General features: G+C 44.3%; 2 protein-coding genes across 7 annotated transcripts in view; both read left to right on the plus strand.

Moving 5' to 3' along the window:
• LOC117606896 (sosondowah) overlaps positions 1-6,468 on the plus strand; it is an 82,373-nt gene extending 75,905 nt beyond the window's left edge. The window contains exon 9 of one of the 4 annotated variants that reach the window (XM_076690248.1): positions 6,218-6,468. In XM_076690248.1, coding sequence (XP_076546363.1) covers positions 6,218-6,361 — 144 coding nt within the window. In that variant the 3' untranslated portion in view covers positions 6,362-6,468. The remainder of the gene's footprint in view (positions 1-6,217) is intronic. The other 3 variants (XM_076690249.1, XM_076690246.1, XM_076690247.1) reach the window with 3 other exon arrangements.
• The window catches only part of LOC143305243 (uncharacterized), a 141,141-nt gene extending 123,629 nt beyond the window's left edge, over positions 1-17,512 (plus strand). Inside the window, exons 2-7 of one of the 3 annotated variants that reach the window (XM_076690251.1) lie at positions 11,617-11,690; positions 12,136-12,228; positions 13,604-13,628; positions 15,440-15,466; positions 16,235-16,389; positions 16,467-17,512. In XM_076690251.1, the coding sequence (XP_076546366.1) occupies positions 11,688-11,690; positions 12,136-12,228; positions 13,604-13,628; positions 15,440-15,466; positions 16,235-16,389; positions 16,467-16,754 (591 nt within the window). In that variant the 5' untranslated portion in view covers positions 11,617-11,687 and the 3' untranslated portion in view covers positions 16,755-17,512. The remainder of the gene's footprint in view (positions 1-11,616; positions 11,691-12,135; positions 12,229-13,603; positions 13,629-15,439; positions 15,467-16,234; positions 16,390-16,466) is intronic. The other 2 variants (XM_076690252.1, XM_076690250.1) reach the window with 2 other exon arrangements.
• Positions 17,513-17,578: the final 66 nt, after the last annotated feature.

Consider the following 17,578-nt stretch of genomic DNA (forward strand, 5'->3'; position numbering starts at 1 on the left):
CACGAGCATCTTCCTCTGGCAAACAGTACCGATCCACCGCTTCCGCTCTCCCACGGTTGCACGTGTAAAAAGTTACACGACACGCATATTCGCTCCGACACGGCAAAATCGTTGATGCTCGTCGAAGCGAGTCAACGTTTTCAAGTTAATGGACGAAACTGATGGGGAATCGTTGTCGCGTCGCGGCTCGACGAAGCCACCTGTGACATAACAAAGACACGACCAAGGAACTAGCGATTTCTACTAGCAATCTGCCCCAACCCTTTCTCCTTGTATCTCTGTAATTTCGTAACGAACGGTACTTTTCTTCTTTTTCTTCTTCTTCAAGTAGTCGAGTGTACTCATGCTTTCTAGAAATGGTTTCGAAGTAAAGAAGTCTTAGTTGGAAGAATAAGATGTTGAATAGAATAAGGATTTCTATGCACCGGTTGCATCGCTGATGCGAATCTGTCGAGGAATAAGATTCCCTTGCACGAAGAGTGCGTTGTTCTAAGATTCAATATCATGGCAGGAATAATACGAAGAGCGGTATCGCGATATCTCGAACGGGGATCAGCGAAAAGGAATTAAAGAGCCGGTTGCGGGACGGGATAAAAATCTTGGTGCAGTCACAGCTCGTTTGAGCGGATGCCTCGAGTGATTTCAGTTACACCTCGTTTTGCACGATACCCCGTGTACTCTTATTATTTCCTCGATCTAGGAAGCGGTGTTTTCAATCGCGTCGGTGAATTGAAATTGCAGGCTCGATGACGACGGATAACATTGTGATCTCGTGGAAAGAAAAAAAAAATAGAATCCTTGGTATCGGTTCAGAGGAATCAGCTGGTGTTGTCCGAACTATCGAACGTCCCATTTTCATTTGCAATATTAATTACGCAAAGTGGCAAGCTTAAATTCCTACACGAAAGCGTTTTCACTGCGGTATACAACGCTTCAAATGTCATTACAACCCGGTACTGTTACGAAGCATCGAGTATCGTGTCAAGTATTAGTTTCGCGGCCAACTATTAACATAAATACAAGCAGTCGAACGAGTAATGATATCTAAAATCGGTGTTATTACCCTGTCTCGCGAGGATCACAGAACAGAAGTGTAATTTCGTAACGGCCGAAGATTTTCTCGGACACGTCGAAAGCGAATTTCTATCCACGTCCCGATAGATCTACATAGGTACGGATTGCAGACGTGTTTACCTGGCGTGCAGTCGGAATTACGAGCGAAAAGAACGGCGTAACAAGAAGGGGCCGAATAAATCATAAAGCACGGCTCTTCCGCGCTATGCTAATGACACCTCCTGCATCCTGTGTATCATCCTTGGCACGGGCCGCGAAAGTTCCCGCTGGCACGCCACTCGCTGTTTCTTCTTCTTTTTACGCGACTCTACCGGCAACACACCTCCTTGACGCAATTGCAGGAAATAAAACATTCTCGCCAGGACGTTTGCCCCCGCTCGACCGGCAGCGTAACAGGACGAGAGGCGCGCGAATGCAACGACCGTGTTCGGCCGTGTAACGAGAACCGCGATGCAACAAAAGAAGCAGCCGTTGTCGCGAGTTTATTTTTTCTCCTGAATTCTCGAAGAAATATGGAGTTAATTAATCGCTCGAAAGGCGTTGCTTCCGCTTCGAAATTCATAACGAATGCACGTTGTGCAAGGGTTAGCACGATAGCTCGGTGGAATAGAAAATTCGTGACTAATAGAAACGATCAGACATCTAGCCGATATGCGTCGGGCATAGAGAGAAGACAATGCGGTTGATCAACAGGCGACGACACGCGCCATCGAGCACGCGCCGATAGATCTGACATCTCGACGCCCGACGCCCGACGCCCGACGCCGTACACGTGACCGGAGGCTCGTTACCTGGCATCCTGCTTTCTTTCATTCTTCCTTCCTTCCTTCCTCTCTCGACGCCTTCCTTGCCTCCATCTTTTCGCGAAGGAAGACACGCGCCCAACGTCTCCCCCGATTTCCCGGAATCGACTTTCGAAAGATCGAATCGCTGCCAGGATCGGGACGACCCACCGCGAGTAGCCACGAGTTCGGAGGATCGGTCGGCGAACCGGCTTCCTGCCCCCAGCCCGAATCCTCTCGATGCCGAGATGAACGCCGCTGTTAAGCGGTTCCTCGGCTCCACGACTGCCCGACTACCCGTCGCCGGCAATCTCTTGACCCTGGCCCGATTCCGGGGAAACAAAGACATCTGTGAAACGATTATTCGCGGACTGGCATGTTACAGTCGTGGCTGGTCGATCCGACAGCGCCGATACTCCTCGTCAATTTGTATCTCGATCCCTCGCCGTCATCTCGTAGACGGCTTTCCGAAGCAGGATAACAATAGAAGAGCTGGACGTAGTCTTTTTATCATTCTAAAGACTCTTATAGAACGTCCTGTACGAAGCTTCGTCGACGCTCGGCATTGTCAAATTATTCGAGCTTCGAACACAAGTTGGGGGCAAGAAATCCTTAACAGCGTTCAACGTAGGGTCTTAACTTCGTCGAGGTTCCTCCGTTTAACAAGGATCCAATTACGCGAGATTCAGAGCCCGCGGGGCCAAAACACTCCTCTCTCTCTCTCTCTCTCTCTCTCTCTCTTCCAAGCGATACGATTCTCCGCGAGGATTCTCCACGCGCGTCGATGACACGCGCGGTTATCTTCGAAGCGTTTGGAAAGGCCATCCTAATGTATGGAAGTTGGATTCTCCGGCTTAATCAACGCGCTCGCGCCAATTGACGAGGATGGCATTCGCGGGGGTCGGTTTCGAGCGGCGTAAAAGAGAAAAAATCAGGGCCGGTAAAGGCGGATTTAAAGGGAGAGTCGCATACCATCCAGCGACGGGGTCCCACGGGAGTCGAAGGGAGGAAAGGACCGGTAGAAGACGGCCACTAAATATTGTGTTCGCGCAGAGAATACAGCACTCGGGACACGTGTAAGCAGGGCCGCGGGATTCCGTATGAGCAGATCGGCCCGCCGATTATACGCTAATTCAACGCAAATTCCTTCCCGGAGATATCTGTATCGCTCGCATACATCAGAGCCCGCGGTAGCTGCCGTTGCTGCTGCAGAAGCTGCTTGTGCCGCTCGCCGTGGCTCGAAGCGTTCGCAGTCTCCGGTTAGCTTAATCAGTACCCACGAGGAGACAACTATATACCCGCGACTACATAGTTTCCTACACATGTGCTTGCCACATACTGGCCCCGAACACACACGCTCGGACCCACGAAAACGGTCCACGGTTTCTCGGTGCACTCGAGGGAAACGCGGAGCGATGCTGGTCGCGCGAAATCGTAAGGAGGTACTAATTAATCCAGACGGAGATGCGATTATGAAAAGTCATTCCTCGCGACAATTATCGAACAGATCGTCTCTTGGACAACTCGACCAATTGATTCCGAACACGCTAGAGACAAGAGTAGTAGAGGGACGCGAAGGGAGAAGCAAAAGTTGTGTGTCACGACCTCGTGCACCGTGGTACGCGGAACAAAGGGGAGCACAAATCGTTCGATAGAGAGGTCCCGGGTTCTCACGCATGACGAAGCAAGGAGGATTTGCAACGAGAATCCCGGTAAAGAGTGCGAAGAAGAAGGCTACCGTATACCCACGGTATCCCTGCTACTCGAGGAAGGTGCAGAGCACAGGAGCGAAGATATATCACGTTGTCGGCCGACATACCATTCTTTTGCGGCACCGTCCAGCCGACACAGTGTGCGCAGCATTCACAAATTAAGGAGCGCCAAAGTCCACGGGACGGCGTAGGTATGGCGCTATCGCGCTTCATAAAACTTCGTTAGCACGCTGCAAGTAGACGGCCGCCGAGCTGACCATTGCGTCGCGTCGCGTCGAGTCAGGGGGCTGAGCCGCAGCGTTATAAGCGCTGATGGCCTCTCGCGGAGCTACCGTAAAAATTCATTTCGTTGGCTGCTCGTGTAATTTCCCCTGGATTCTTGCATCTTTCGTGTTGGACCTTGTATTAGCCGAACAAGCTTCGCCCTGACCCTGCTTCCATCTCGTTGATTCCGTGCTCGTTGAACCCCGGTGTGTCGCCTAACAGAGATCCTAATCTTGATTAGCGCTCGCCTTCCTTTATCCTATGATAAACGAGACTCGTTACTCCGCCTTGCTCGAGAATCCGTGCGACATTTCTCTTCGCTCTTCTAGAAATTTGTTTTACCGATAAACGAAGATAAAAATTTCGCGTTCGCTAACGGTGGTCCAGATTTCGATCAGGGAATCCTTTGTCGGAGCAACGGTATTGGCGCCACGTGGCTCTAATATGAAGCAGGAGGTCGTATATCCTGTCGGTGCGTTGCTCGTTAATTTGCCGTGGAGTCGGTGCATATAGGGCTGGTGGGCGCACAAGGTGCACCCCACACGTGGCCGTACAGACTACGCGTTGGCCGTGGATCGCACGGTGGCCACGTTCGCAGATAGAGAGTGTACCGGTGCACAGGGACACAACGGGTAAATAGACGTACACGAAAGAGCGCGCGCGTGGTTCTCGTCATTAGGTACGTAGCCTCGTTAGGATGAGTTTTTCCGCCGCTAATGAGGTGGCCTGCAAGTTGTCTCTGCACCGTGCAGACGGTTCTCTCTCTTTCACTCTCTCTCCCTCCAGGTGAATCAGCTGGACTCCCGGCTTTCTATGACGTCCGAGCGCGAATCTGGAGACCTGGACACTATTTTTAATCTACCCTCGGGACGCGGACTTGACGGAATTAAAATACATGTACCTGGCAGCACTACGACCGCTTGCTTATATCCCCTCGACGCGAATCGTATATTTCTCTTTTAACGGACCACCCTCTGCTGGACCGAGCTGGATAATCCAACGTTCTTCCCGGCTGTAACGCGAACGGACATCTTTTTTTTCTTTTTTTTTTTTTTTTATACCCCTCTTTCATTCTTCTTGTTGTCACCGGTGCTGCTTCTGGAAGGAGGAGTTATTGGAGAATCCTTGTTAGTACCTTGTTAGCTACAGGGCGAAAGAGAAACAGGATTAAGGTGAAATTTCTAGAATGCGAATGTTCCGTCTGGTGTATTTCTTTCCGACTTGTCGTTGCATATTAATTTTCCAGAGTAACACATAATCCGAATACGATAGCTATCGTGAAAGTGATATTAAACGCGTTGTTCGTACGAATGGGTAACGCGTGTCGCGAATTTTTGCGGAAAACTGGCCGCAACGCGTATTAAATTTACGAGCCGTCACGGGTAACTTGGAAAGAATAATAACGTATATGCTGGAAATAATCCGTCGTCGTCGGAATAACCCGCTATATGGAAATAGCCGAGCATTTGAACGGCTCGATGTCAAAGCAAGCCAGCCCGGATATAACTCAACGTTTAAACGAGCCCGGTCCGCTTCAACCGACACGCCACGTTTTCGGTTTAAAAATCCACCTCTTCACGTTTTACCAGACATCTATTTTTACCGTCACCGTGTTTGTTACAATGATAATAAAAAAAAAATAAAACTAACAATTCAAGCGACTATATTGCAGAATATCCTTTGGAAATCGTCCGAATGGTCTGCATTTTGCATCCCTTCGCTATGGAACCGTCAAAGATTTTCCAGAGTGAATTTTTTTTTTCTCAGAGTCCTACCGATCCATGTTCTTCGAAAGTTCCCTTTTCTCAAAGAGTGTCTCTCTGAACCAGAGCCAAGAATCCATCCGGCAGAGGACAGGAAAGTTCCGGTGAAGATTTTTATTCCCCCGGTTTCGAACGAGATTCGCGAAGAGTAATTCGAGCAGCAACGACGATCCTCCTGCCGACCTTTCTGGCTTGTTTCGTCGCGTTGCTTTTCCTCTCGTCCCGTCCTCTTTGCCGCGGTGATCGACTGCTCTCAAAGTGCTCCTCCGCCTCTCGAGTGCTGTCCGACGTCGCCATTCATCCAGCTCGTTCCGGTTGACGTAGCCGGGTGCCGTTGCTTAATTCGCGAATATTTCAGCCCGTGGCTCTGAAAATACGCTACAGCTGCTCGCGTCGTGTCTACAACCGGGCCACCGTCGCGATTTTTCCCCATTTACCATCGTAAATTTCCTTCCCTCCCTCCTTTTTTCGCGTATCACGAACGAACGAACGAACGATTGCTTTCTTTCTAACCGTGTTAATCCGTGGATTCGATCATTTTATTCTACCGCCTCCGAGACGATTTAAACGCTCCGGTTCAAAGTTATCATTCTTACGAGGGGTGTTGACGCGCGTGTTGCAGACGGCATTGCACTGGGCGGCGAAACACGGCGACGAGAACATCGTGAAGCTGATCGCTGGAACGTACAAGGACTACATTAAGAGCGTCAACGAGACCACGGTGAGTACTCTTGAAGAAAATATTATCTATATCCCACTATTATAATCTAATTAACAATCTACTTTTTTATCCTATGTTTCCGGACATCTGACGACTTTATCGTTCACAGAATGGGGTAAGTTCTTACTTCATTGATCTTTCGTACAAATACAGGCTGTTTCTAAACTAAATTTCAATAATTTTTTTAAGTATACTACTTCTGCGTTCAGAAACAGCCTGTATAATATTTCTGAACGAGGATCGATCAACTGATATTCCTAAAAGAATTTTAATTAAGGAAGATAGTATAGAGATCGTTTCACGGCAAACGGCTCTTCGCTATTATAATAGCGAAAGGGTTAAGGGAGTTAGAAGCGTGGCGCGTCTCCGGAAGTTGGAGCAAGAGGAGAGTGGAGCAGGTTTGTCGCGGTGGCAGGAAGGAAGGAAGGAAGGAGAGGGCAAGGTAGTCGCAGCGCACAGAGAGAAGGCTGCAGATAGGATCGGATGTGTGTGGTCCGCCGCTTTGCTCTTTATAAGACTTATATAAAGCTGAAGTGGACTGGTCGAGGTAAAGAAAGAGGGCAGAAAAGAGAGGTAACCGTTTGCAAAGACTCGAAGAAAGAGGAGAAGAGCTACTTGCTCGTTAGCGGCCCGCGACAAACACCGCTCAACTACCGCGCCCGTTCTACCTAGATGGACGAATAAGTAGAATGTTTGCCGTGCTGGTAAAAACATGGTCTTTCGAGGGGATTAGTCGGTTCCTTAATTGATTTCATTAGCCTCGAAGTTAAATCGAAACAGGATCAATCGAAAGTTTTATCGCTTTCGCTGTTCGACCAAAGGTTCTTCCATGAATTATAATATTATTCTATAGGGTGGTCTTATGGAAATGACTGTGTCGTCGATTACGTTTAACGGATAATGTATAACGGCAACGTGTGTCTCGAATTTGTTAAAGCACCACTCGGTGTCCCATGGCGTTCAGCGGGTTCTCTGTTTTCAGGGATCAGCGACTCGATTTAATAAATACGCGTGTATTCGTGTAGGTAGCAACAACGTGGAGATGGTTAATCCAGTCTGGAATGGATCCGTCCTCTATCCAGCCTTTTTTTCCTTCGAAGCAGCTTTAGAGAGGCAGACGGTGAATCCGTGGCACGGCGTAATCTGTCACAGCCACCACTCTCACCGTAGTTTTCTGCGGCTTATCCCGCCAACGGGCTCTCGCTTAATGCTCTGGCAAATGAAAAAGAAGAAAAAAAGAAAGAGGGAAAAACGTGGAGAACGTCGAGGACCCATCGTACACTCCTAAGTCGCGTATCTTTCTCCGCTTGGACGCGGTGATTTTACACCGTGTAATATCCGATTCTCTTCCCTCGCACCCCATCATCGAAAGCGTTACACTTTACTTTTTTATCGTCGCAATCGGTTCCTTCGTTTTCCCCCCCTTTTACAAACGTTCAGTTTCATCGATCGAAATAACAGTAATCTTTCTATTACCTCTGTTGGTCGTATTCGTTTGATTAATTCATCGTTTGCTGTCGTATAAGTTGCGTGGAATTTGTAACACGTTCGAGATATTAATCTTTTGTTTAATTAGAGATAGGGAACCGACCAGGGTTCCACGAAACTAGTGCACTTTTTCAATGTCCTACCGGTGCATTCTGTATCAGTGTAAACATCGTTAGCGAAGCATCGATACAATCGTTGCAAATATATCGAGGCCATTTGTAAGCATCAATGTTGAACAGTTCGTTCGGTGGTTACCAGGCATCGCAGGTTCAAAGACACGTTATCGATGATGATCGCTTCACCTTAAGCGATCTCTAATGATCCTGCGAGTTACCGCTTATTGGATTCGTCCTTGAATCACAACGAACGCAGAAATTATTCATTTGAAACGACAAATCAACCAAATTGTAAAATGACTAAAATTTTTTACCGCTTATCTATTCGGGTAATTAATCTCTTTGAAACGATACCCTTTACTTCCTTGATTAGCGATGGTCGAAGATACGTTTGAAACTGGTCACCCGGTGTGCGCGACAGATTCCGCCGGTGTCTCGGGGGTCCACCGGTGGGATCGCCATTGTCGTTGGCTGTCGTACGCCCGGCAAGGATGCAGGCGCCACACGGGCGGCTTTACAGTCCCCGTGGGGAACGGGCACCGTTTTTTGCAGGGATTAAATGCGAGCCGATGCCGCGATAAGCAGTAGAAAACTACGCTGGAAGCGGTACCGGTGACAGATTACGCTCGTGACCACGATCCGCCATACCTAGAGGACGTGGTCTGCGCGGATCCGAACGGATCCACGCGTGATCCACCGAGAGAAACGCGGCTACCAATTTCTCTCGACGGACACGTCGTTCGTGGAACGAGCCAGATGCGGACAGGAAAACTGATCGGATACCTGGAAGTCGAATGAAGGAGAAAGGTGAAACTCACGGCTTATAGGAACCAATAATCCGAGGGTGTCGAAATACAAAATGTCGGAATATCTCTCGGGGGGTGGGCCGTTATGATTTAGCTGCTCGTAAAGGCGTTGCCGATGTAGGAAAATATTAAAATTGAAAATCCTCAACGGTGATATACGCGTGCGTGATATTGGTGGCCAGCAGCTGTCCCGTTCCCGAAGGCTGTCGCGCGAGAAGGAAGGGAAAAACCAGAAAGGAACCAGACACCAAGGCAGGAGGAAATCCTTGGGTGGCTGGTAGGGTGAAGAGGGAAGGGTTCATCGAGGGTGGAGAGGGTGACGACGACGCGATATTGTCTCGAGGCTCGGTGACTCCGCGTGTCGGGACAATGCTACTTTAAAATATCGTCGAAAGTATTAGGTCGCTGCACAAGTTTTGTCTGCTAGGATACAACTCTCACAAATTCGATAATTCAGTATATTATATCAGTAATCCATTTTCGAACAACTATGGTCACTATCGAATCCCTTCATTATTTTTAATATTAAAAAATGACTAGAAATTTCTGAAGATGTGGATTTTTAAAACTAATAAAGTGTTAATAGGTTTTTAAAAAAAATTTCGAAAAAAAAATGATCCGTTCCGAATAGGCCTAGCCCGTTAAAGAAACAAAGTGTCGGGCAGAAGTTATGCAGCAAGCTAATATAAAGGGAAAAGGGACCGGGTGAACCACGTACGCTTACGTGTTGAGAACGAAATAGAAAAAGGGTGAGAGTGAGTGAGCATGCGTGAAGTAGAGGGTGTCGCGCCACTTGTCGCGAGGACACACGTGTCGCAGGCTATTGGAGTTGGAAAAAGGGTGACTCCGGAGTCACCCCATACGTGCCCATTTCCTATTCCTACCGTGTGTGGCCCTCTATATGCGACCGGCTGACTTCTCGCCTACCTATACGCGGGGACTTTAAAGTGAAATAAATTAGAGCCGATGCTCGCTGAATAACTCTCTCCCTCGTCCCTTCCTCGTCGCTTGCAACCCCTTTTCAAAGTCTGGCCGAGGGGTGCGTTCGCTGGATCACTTTCTCGCTTCGATAACGCGTCCGCTTATGATCGCGGTTTCGACGCATTTGTCACTACGGTTTATTGCGGAATGCGATATTGAGAGAGTTTATGGGACGCGATTCAATTTTTTAGTCGTCCCGTTGCTTGTAACCTCGATAATTCTCACCCTGTCGTGCCAGTGAACTTTGCAACTGGTGTTCGTAGTCTATCTTCTGTCGAATAGGTATTTCATTTTAACTGTTCGAAATTTTCTTTATAAAAGTTTCATTGACAACAGATGTTCCTTTATGTCGATGGTCCTCGAGTCGTGCATCAAAAGTTTGATGCACTTTCGCTGTTCGAATATTTTCACTTGCACGGGATAATCACCGGTGCATCACACTTATCGAACCGGACATCATAAACGACCGATACGTGATCGCTTTCGTGAGTACCGGTTTGTCCGGGTCATTTCGTCGCTGTCTCGACCATCGCCATCGATCTTCCTTCATTGTCAAAGCAATTTCTTCAATTTCTAACACGTATACTTTCCTAACGTAATCTAATCAATGATATATAACGTATCAATCGAGACACGAACAATGCATATCTATCCAAAGGAGAAATTGCACCTTCCGATGGAACCCCGTGACAATGCGATCGCTCATCGCGCTCTAATAACACGTTCTTCCTTCGTAGTTACACAAAGCGTATCAGGCCGTTTGATACAGCCGCGACACGCAATTACGATGCAAACGATACGGTGCAAACGTCTCAAGTGCACACGGCAGCGATATAAACGCGAGGCGTTTCGAAGGTTCCCTGTGAAATGGCATGTACACCCTCGAGCAAAGATGGCATCCTTTAATTAAGAGGAAGTGCAAAGGATTGTGACTCCCTTCTCTTTGATCGAGAGAATGGCATCGTTGCAGAGGAATGTAAGTATCGAAATCGTGTCACAGTAAAGGAAACATCGGAAGGACGTTATCTGGCAATTAGTATCGCGCGGAGGGCGGCAGGTGAGAGAGGGCAGCTTTTCCTTCGCTACATCAGGAAACAGCTGCCACCTTCTCGCTTTTACAAAGATATTAACAATACGAAACGAGAGTAAAAGTAGATTCATTCGATCGAATCGACCGTTTGACTAATGCGTCTCCCTGTCGAGATAGCTGCACACGCACCTACCCAATAAGGTCTATAAATTAATAATTCAGCAGCTCGACCTTTAAGATTCCGATCTTTTGAATAATTTACCAGTCCAAGTTCTGCTGGTAAAAGCTGATCGAAGAACAGAAAGATCTGACCTCTCAGTTCTTGTTTAATCGAACTGACAAGACTATACTTTCCTACGAGGATCCGTCCGGAGAGTCGGCGACGCACGGTATTTAAGCTGGGACCGTTAAGACCGCATGCAGCAAAGATCCGCGTCGGATGAAAGTCGGAAAGTCGGAAAGTTCGTGCGTGCACCGATCTATCGTCGCACACGCAAGGTTCATTTTCGCCGCATCGCGTTTCGATCTCGCGTTCGTGCACGCACATATTGCGATAATATTGTTGCGTCGCGGAAATGCGAATTCGCACGCTCCAAATGATATTCATAACGCGACGCCCATTAATTCCTCATTGTCTTTATGGGGCTGACTTCTTCCCCGGTTTTTCCTCCCTTTCTCCTCTCCTTTTATTCGTCCCTGTTCTTCCGCGCAGTTTACCGTAGAACAGAGTGTAACCGCGATAAGGTATCAATGGAAATTCTGTTTCCTGTGTACCCGGTTGCGTGCGTTCCCGAGGTTTTCCTCCGTTAAAATTGACTCGATCCTCGTTAAATGATTTCCCTTCTGGGTGTCAGATGAGATTTACCGTGATTTTTTCCAGGGATACACACCGTTACATATAGCGATGCAGTTTGATCACGAGAATATCTTCAATCTGTTGGTCCAGGTTTATGGTAAGTCAGGGACGTCAATAAATTATTCTATACCTTCTCATTTTCAATCCAAAGAACTGTTAATACTCTACGTTTATAGCGGGAATATATTTAATTAAATTCATTATACATAAACAGTTCATCGTCCTCAAAGGGTTACATACGCGTGCCAGAATATACTTGAGAATAGCGTGCGTATCTTTAACCTGTTAACCGCGTCGTTTTTCATTCAGAATGAGATTACTTTCTTAATAAAAAATCAGCTAAATCTTGTACACTATATATGCTAATACAAAGTACAATTTTCTTCCCAATTAAAGCGTAACGATATAATCGAATATTTCAACAAATACATTAGTAATGTCTCATTTATATTTTTTTTAACGAACTGAAAGAGTAGGGCGAACGATGAACGGATAAACTTAAGGAGTTCATAAAAATTAACATAAAATGTCCACGTTTACAGGTGCGAATCAAGAGATACGCGATTACAGTGGAAAGAAGGCCAGACAGTACTTGGTCTCTCAAGAGGCCGCTGTCAGTCAGGACACCTTCCGCAGTAAGTACTTAACAAGTAAAAGTACGCTCTATTAACCGTGTCAATTTAAACCACCGTGGATGTTATCAAAAGATACGATCGAAGAAAGTTTATGAATAAAACCGTCGGGAATAATTTCATAATTTAATGCGTCAATTTGTCAAGGGTGTAACAGATAAGAAATTGTTTCTTATATTTAAAGGGGTAAGGAACCTTAAGTGTAAATCTTTCGATATAAATTTTAAGCAAAGTAAATTTTTTCGAAATTTAAACGAAGCATTTTTATTCTATAGATTAATCTTTACATAGGCAATTATCGAAGCTTTAATATTGAAAATTTTTAATTTTAAAATACAAGGATGCAAAAGTTGAAGAGCCAAAGTTACACCTTTGACCAATGGTGTACACGTTACTGATAGAAGGATTAATCGAAAATCAATAATATACTGTTCAGTATTTTAGAAGAAAATCGACACAGGTTGTCGATTCAAACGAATGCTCAATCGCCACGATAAAGCAATTATAGAATTACATGAGCAGGTACACAGCGCAGTTTGCATCGCTTTCATACGCTTCGCCTTTGCTCTCAGTCTTATTCTTCATGGCTTTTATTTGTATTATCGGCTTTCTTTTGATCGCGTGCACGTCACGAAGAACTCGCTTGTCGTGTCTTCACTTCGCTTCCTAGTTACCACACTTTTCCAGACGTGCATGCTGCTGGTACATGAAATATTAACTTGTTCGTGAACATCATGAACACACACCTAATCATTCTTTTTTTCCATAATAAACAACTAAATATTCTGGGAGCTTGGGTCTCAATCTTAAAGCATGTTCCATCTATAAATCTTGGTAGATTGGTAGCCTTGACATATCTGGAATCTAAAACGTTGGAGATTTAATTAACACGTCCAGTCGCTTGATAAACCTAAAGTAATTATCTTCTAATCAATTTATTCCTCTGCAGGTTCATGCTTCGCGAAACGAGTCCGTTGAATGAAGAGAATATACATTTCATTGAAATTTTCATTTTAACATTTTATTAACGCATCGACGTGTTATTCTAATTATGAAATTCGGATATCAAATTAACTGTTCAAATGACCAAATGCAAGATTTTCCACCTAATCTAAACCTTCCATTTTTTTTTCAAATTCGTATTTTATTAATTGGACAGCAATCGCTTTCTCGTTTAATCCCATGTCATCGGCATGAATGTTCAGCTTGCTTGACGCTGTCCCGACGAGGAGTTAAGGTATAGCCACAGGTAGCCCATGAATCGACGACACGATATTTGAATAGACAGCGGAAATGGGTGTATTGGGCTCTTTCCTCTCCTCCTCTGTTCTCTGTTCTCGGTGAGTATCGGGGCTCTGGAAGTATTCTTCTGTTGTAGGGATTACTGCTGCCGCTACGCTCAGGCAAGTTCAGAAGCACACCTCTGCTAAAGTAGTAAAGCGCTTGTGTCGCAAGATTAAAGTAGCCGCACCTTAGAGTAACGTATGACTGTCACTTTTGTCGACGCTGACGTGAGTATTTTATATACGCGGAGAATCCTCGGATCCACTCTCTGATTATGTTCGCGGACCTTCGAGATTTATTTCTCGCAGGGTACCACAAACGTACTCGTTTCATTCTATTTATTGTATCTCGATGGTGGACCCGTTTATTCTTGATTTCTTTCCAAAAGAATTGCGATCGCTTGACGTCGTGTACCTTTGACGAGAATCCGCGTCACCGGTTGACTAATTAGGACCACTTAATATTTTCTATATTTTTTCATATTTTTAGTTAAATTAAAATATTTTTCGTGATTTTCCCAAAGACCTACAATTTTTATTTTTGCAAATAGTGTCACAATTTTTCCCATAACAATAAATAATAAGATACATCGTATCCCAGTAATATATCACTTGTCTATTTGCCATTTTATTAAAATACAATTTTGTCGCACGTGGTCCTAATTTTATGTCCAAGTGGAGCATACTTTTGTGACGTTCTCGTCTTTGTAATCGCGAACGATGCCTCTTGTTATCACGTCAACTATTGTTATCACTGTTGTTGTTATCGTTGTTATTGTTGAACGTCGAGTTCGCTGCGTGTTCTGTGCTTATCGATTATTCTCAGGATACATGTAACGATCTTGAAATCGACGCGTGTTCGATGCGAGCCAAGAAAAAGAAATAAAGCGTCGCTGCGATACGCGAGCAATCGAAGTGGCAGTAGTACCTGAAAACACACCCAGCACTGTAGATGTTGTGATTTAACATGTAGCCGGCGATCCGAACGAATATAAATGAACATTAAATCAAAAGAAAATTAAAAATTTAATATTCAATCATCTTTTACATAGTTAAAATGATTCGCATCGCCGGTTAACAACAATTGTAATCAGTGTTTTCTTTGTTGTCACCGTTACGCGTGATAATAAAGCATGCGAGCATGAAAAACGCGTATTCGCCAATAATTTGCCAGATTCGCGTCAATTTTTCCACGGGTCATCGAACGCAATGTATCGCAAACGAGGGATGGGGGCACGTTTTCGAAAGCTCGATTAATGTCACGCGATTTCAAAGTAACGAACTACTCTTTTTAACCAGATTAACTTTCTCATGTCGATCGTCAAGAATAGTGAGACTAACATAGGAAATATTTTTGGGAAGAGTTCGATATAATTCCGTGCTAAAAATCAATTGTGCTTCTTTGAAAAATGTTTAAAAAAGCCGCAATTTCTATAGAGGCGCCGCCTGGTGCCAACGAGAGGAACTAAAAAGCGAAGTAATTTTTGCGCACCCTATCGGCGAATTTAAGAAGCTCATTTGGTGCACCAAACGGTAGATGGCGCCACTTGTTTTTTACGGTATATTTAAAATATTGAAATTTCAATTAATTTTATTCGAAAATGAAGTCTCGTACGAAATAATGTCGCTCTACATTTTCAATTTACTTTTTCATGTAGATTTACCTCTTATTAGAATTCTTTGTACCGGACTACCAATTACTCGAGCTCTTCCATTTGTAAAATTAATCAATAACGATAGTTTGCGAGTATAGAAACTATCTGTCGTCCTAACAACGTAGTCCAAGTGTTTCTTTAACCACTACGACTAATTCCATTTAATCTCGCCATTTACACTTGGTCCACCGCACCTTTCAAGACCCTCGATCCGATGTCCGCGCGCGTATGCGCCTTCAACGAGACAGTCTCAAATGATTTTCTATTTTATTTCAGAAATAAAAGCAAGGAAAAAGCATGCAGGTAAGATTCTGATAATCCGCATGAAACGAACGCTAATTAAATGGAGCTACATAGTTTATTGCATGAGTCGATTTCTATGTACATGATGTAGCGTATCACAGTATTTAGTAGAATGGTTTCAATGTCTAAGCTGTCACTGGTATATCTTCGAGCAACCTTACTTATTTTTGCGCACAGTTAGTCTGTCGATACTTTTTTCTTGGTAGAATTGGTATTAATAAAAAGGAAAATGCAAAAACTTGAAGGGAATACAAATTAGGATCGACTTAGGTAAAGTAGCATTTAAAAATTTCATGTTTATTATAAGGATCTTTGATACAGAAGAAAATTGGTGGAGGAAAATTGCAGAAAATGCTTCGATATTACGTTTTCCGTTGTCGACTTTTCCTATGTTGAATTAAAAATGATAGACATAGCTTATAGCACACTCTTCCTGCACACGAACCTCTATGTCTGTCCTCAATCGATTCTCAATTCTATTTCTTGTAAATTCACATAGTATACTTAGCTACCACCTTCCTTAGTAAATCTTTCAACGATGCCACGGTCTCTCTGATTCTCCCTTAGTCCCTTTTTTCCAATCTTCTCTGATTAGATGCATGCGAAACTGCACAGGACGAACGAAAAGACAACGGGTATACTCGTTGTCCTTATTTACGTGTAAAAGGTTCGAAAGAGAAAAAAGTGTAAGCTTTAATCGAGAGGAAGCGTAGTAGTGGCATGGTAATCGATGAGACGTGGTAACACGATGATTGCTTGAACACGCAGAGAAAGATCTTGGTTTCCTGCGAATTGGCTCGCTGAACGTACGCGTGAAACGTACGACGGAAGCGTTCAGCCAGTTCCTGGGTGTGGCAACTAGCAGCGCGAGCAGCAACCACGAGAAGATACACAAGACCTGGGGATCGGCGGACAACGTACAGGTGAAAGAAAGAAAATCTTCCGTGGATTAGTCTGCTTCTATCGGTATTTAAAATCTCTCGTTTTATTTTTCGCCAAGGTGGACCAGAAGGTGATGCCGCCACCAAAGTACGCGCCCATCAAGAAGAGGAGGAGTCGACGAGCTCAAGATTTTAGCGCCTCCAGAGACCATCAAGTCGCCAGTCAACCCAGCACTCCGTTGCTTCAAGGAAAAGTTTCTCGTTCCAGTAATTCCATTCATCGTCGACCAACGTCCACGACGGCCGTCAACTCCAACACCACGCCGAGGACTCAACCGAACAACGATTCAGATTCCGACACCGCGTGCGGTTTCGATTCCGCATGGAGAGGATCCGCACAGTTATAGCTCGGTTTATATTCTCAAGGAACGTGGAGGCTTTTTCGAATCACGCTGTACCTTACCTCTTTTCTATCTATTTCGATAACAATATATATTATTTCATAAGTTTGATATACCAAAATGAAGAACGAACAAAGTTACAGAATTAAATTAACTTAGGATTTAGAAAGAGATACGAATAATCAATTAAAGGAATTTAAGAGCTTTTATGGTCCTCCAGTTTTTAACAGGGGTTCGCACACAATGCTTTCTTAACGATATTTTTCTACGTTGCAGAGACGTTTGCTGTTATTATGGTTATTGTAGTTTCTGTAAGTGCCTTATTTAACGATCAATCGCTTAGGTTTAACAATGTGTTCTTTGTACGAAGACCAAATATCAATACTCTTGCGAAATGATAACAGGGATAACGATTTTTCTATACAGGGTGTAATGCGCACAATTTTATAGTAGGATATTTTTCTTAATAATATGAAACAATTAATGTACGTAAGTGGTGAGTTTCTAACTTGCAATTACTGTCTGTGTTATTTAACCTAAAAGCCTTTAATCTAAAAGCAATAAATAATTAGAAAATTGTATTTGTCTAAATATTTGATTTAATTTTTGAAAAAAAATTTGAAAATTGTAGCAATAATTATTGAATGAATGCCATCTTTCCCTACATGATTGCAGTCTCTTACCACACGTAGGAAAAAGAGGGATATCTGTTATCGTAAAATTTAAATAACCACGCATAAAGGTAGTAAAAATAATAAATTTCAATAATTATAACAATTCACTTAATAAACAATTGTAAATTAAAAAATTGTAATTAAATAAATTTTATT

The sequence above is a fragment of the Osmia lignaria genome, chromosome 9 (genome assembly GCF_051020975.1).
Source record: "Osmia lignaria lignaria isolate PbOS001 chromosome 9, iyOsmLign1, whole genome shotgun sequence".
Classification (NCBI taxonomy): Eukaryota; Metazoa; Arthropoda; class Insecta; order Hymenoptera; family Megachilidae; genus Osmia; species Osmia lignaria.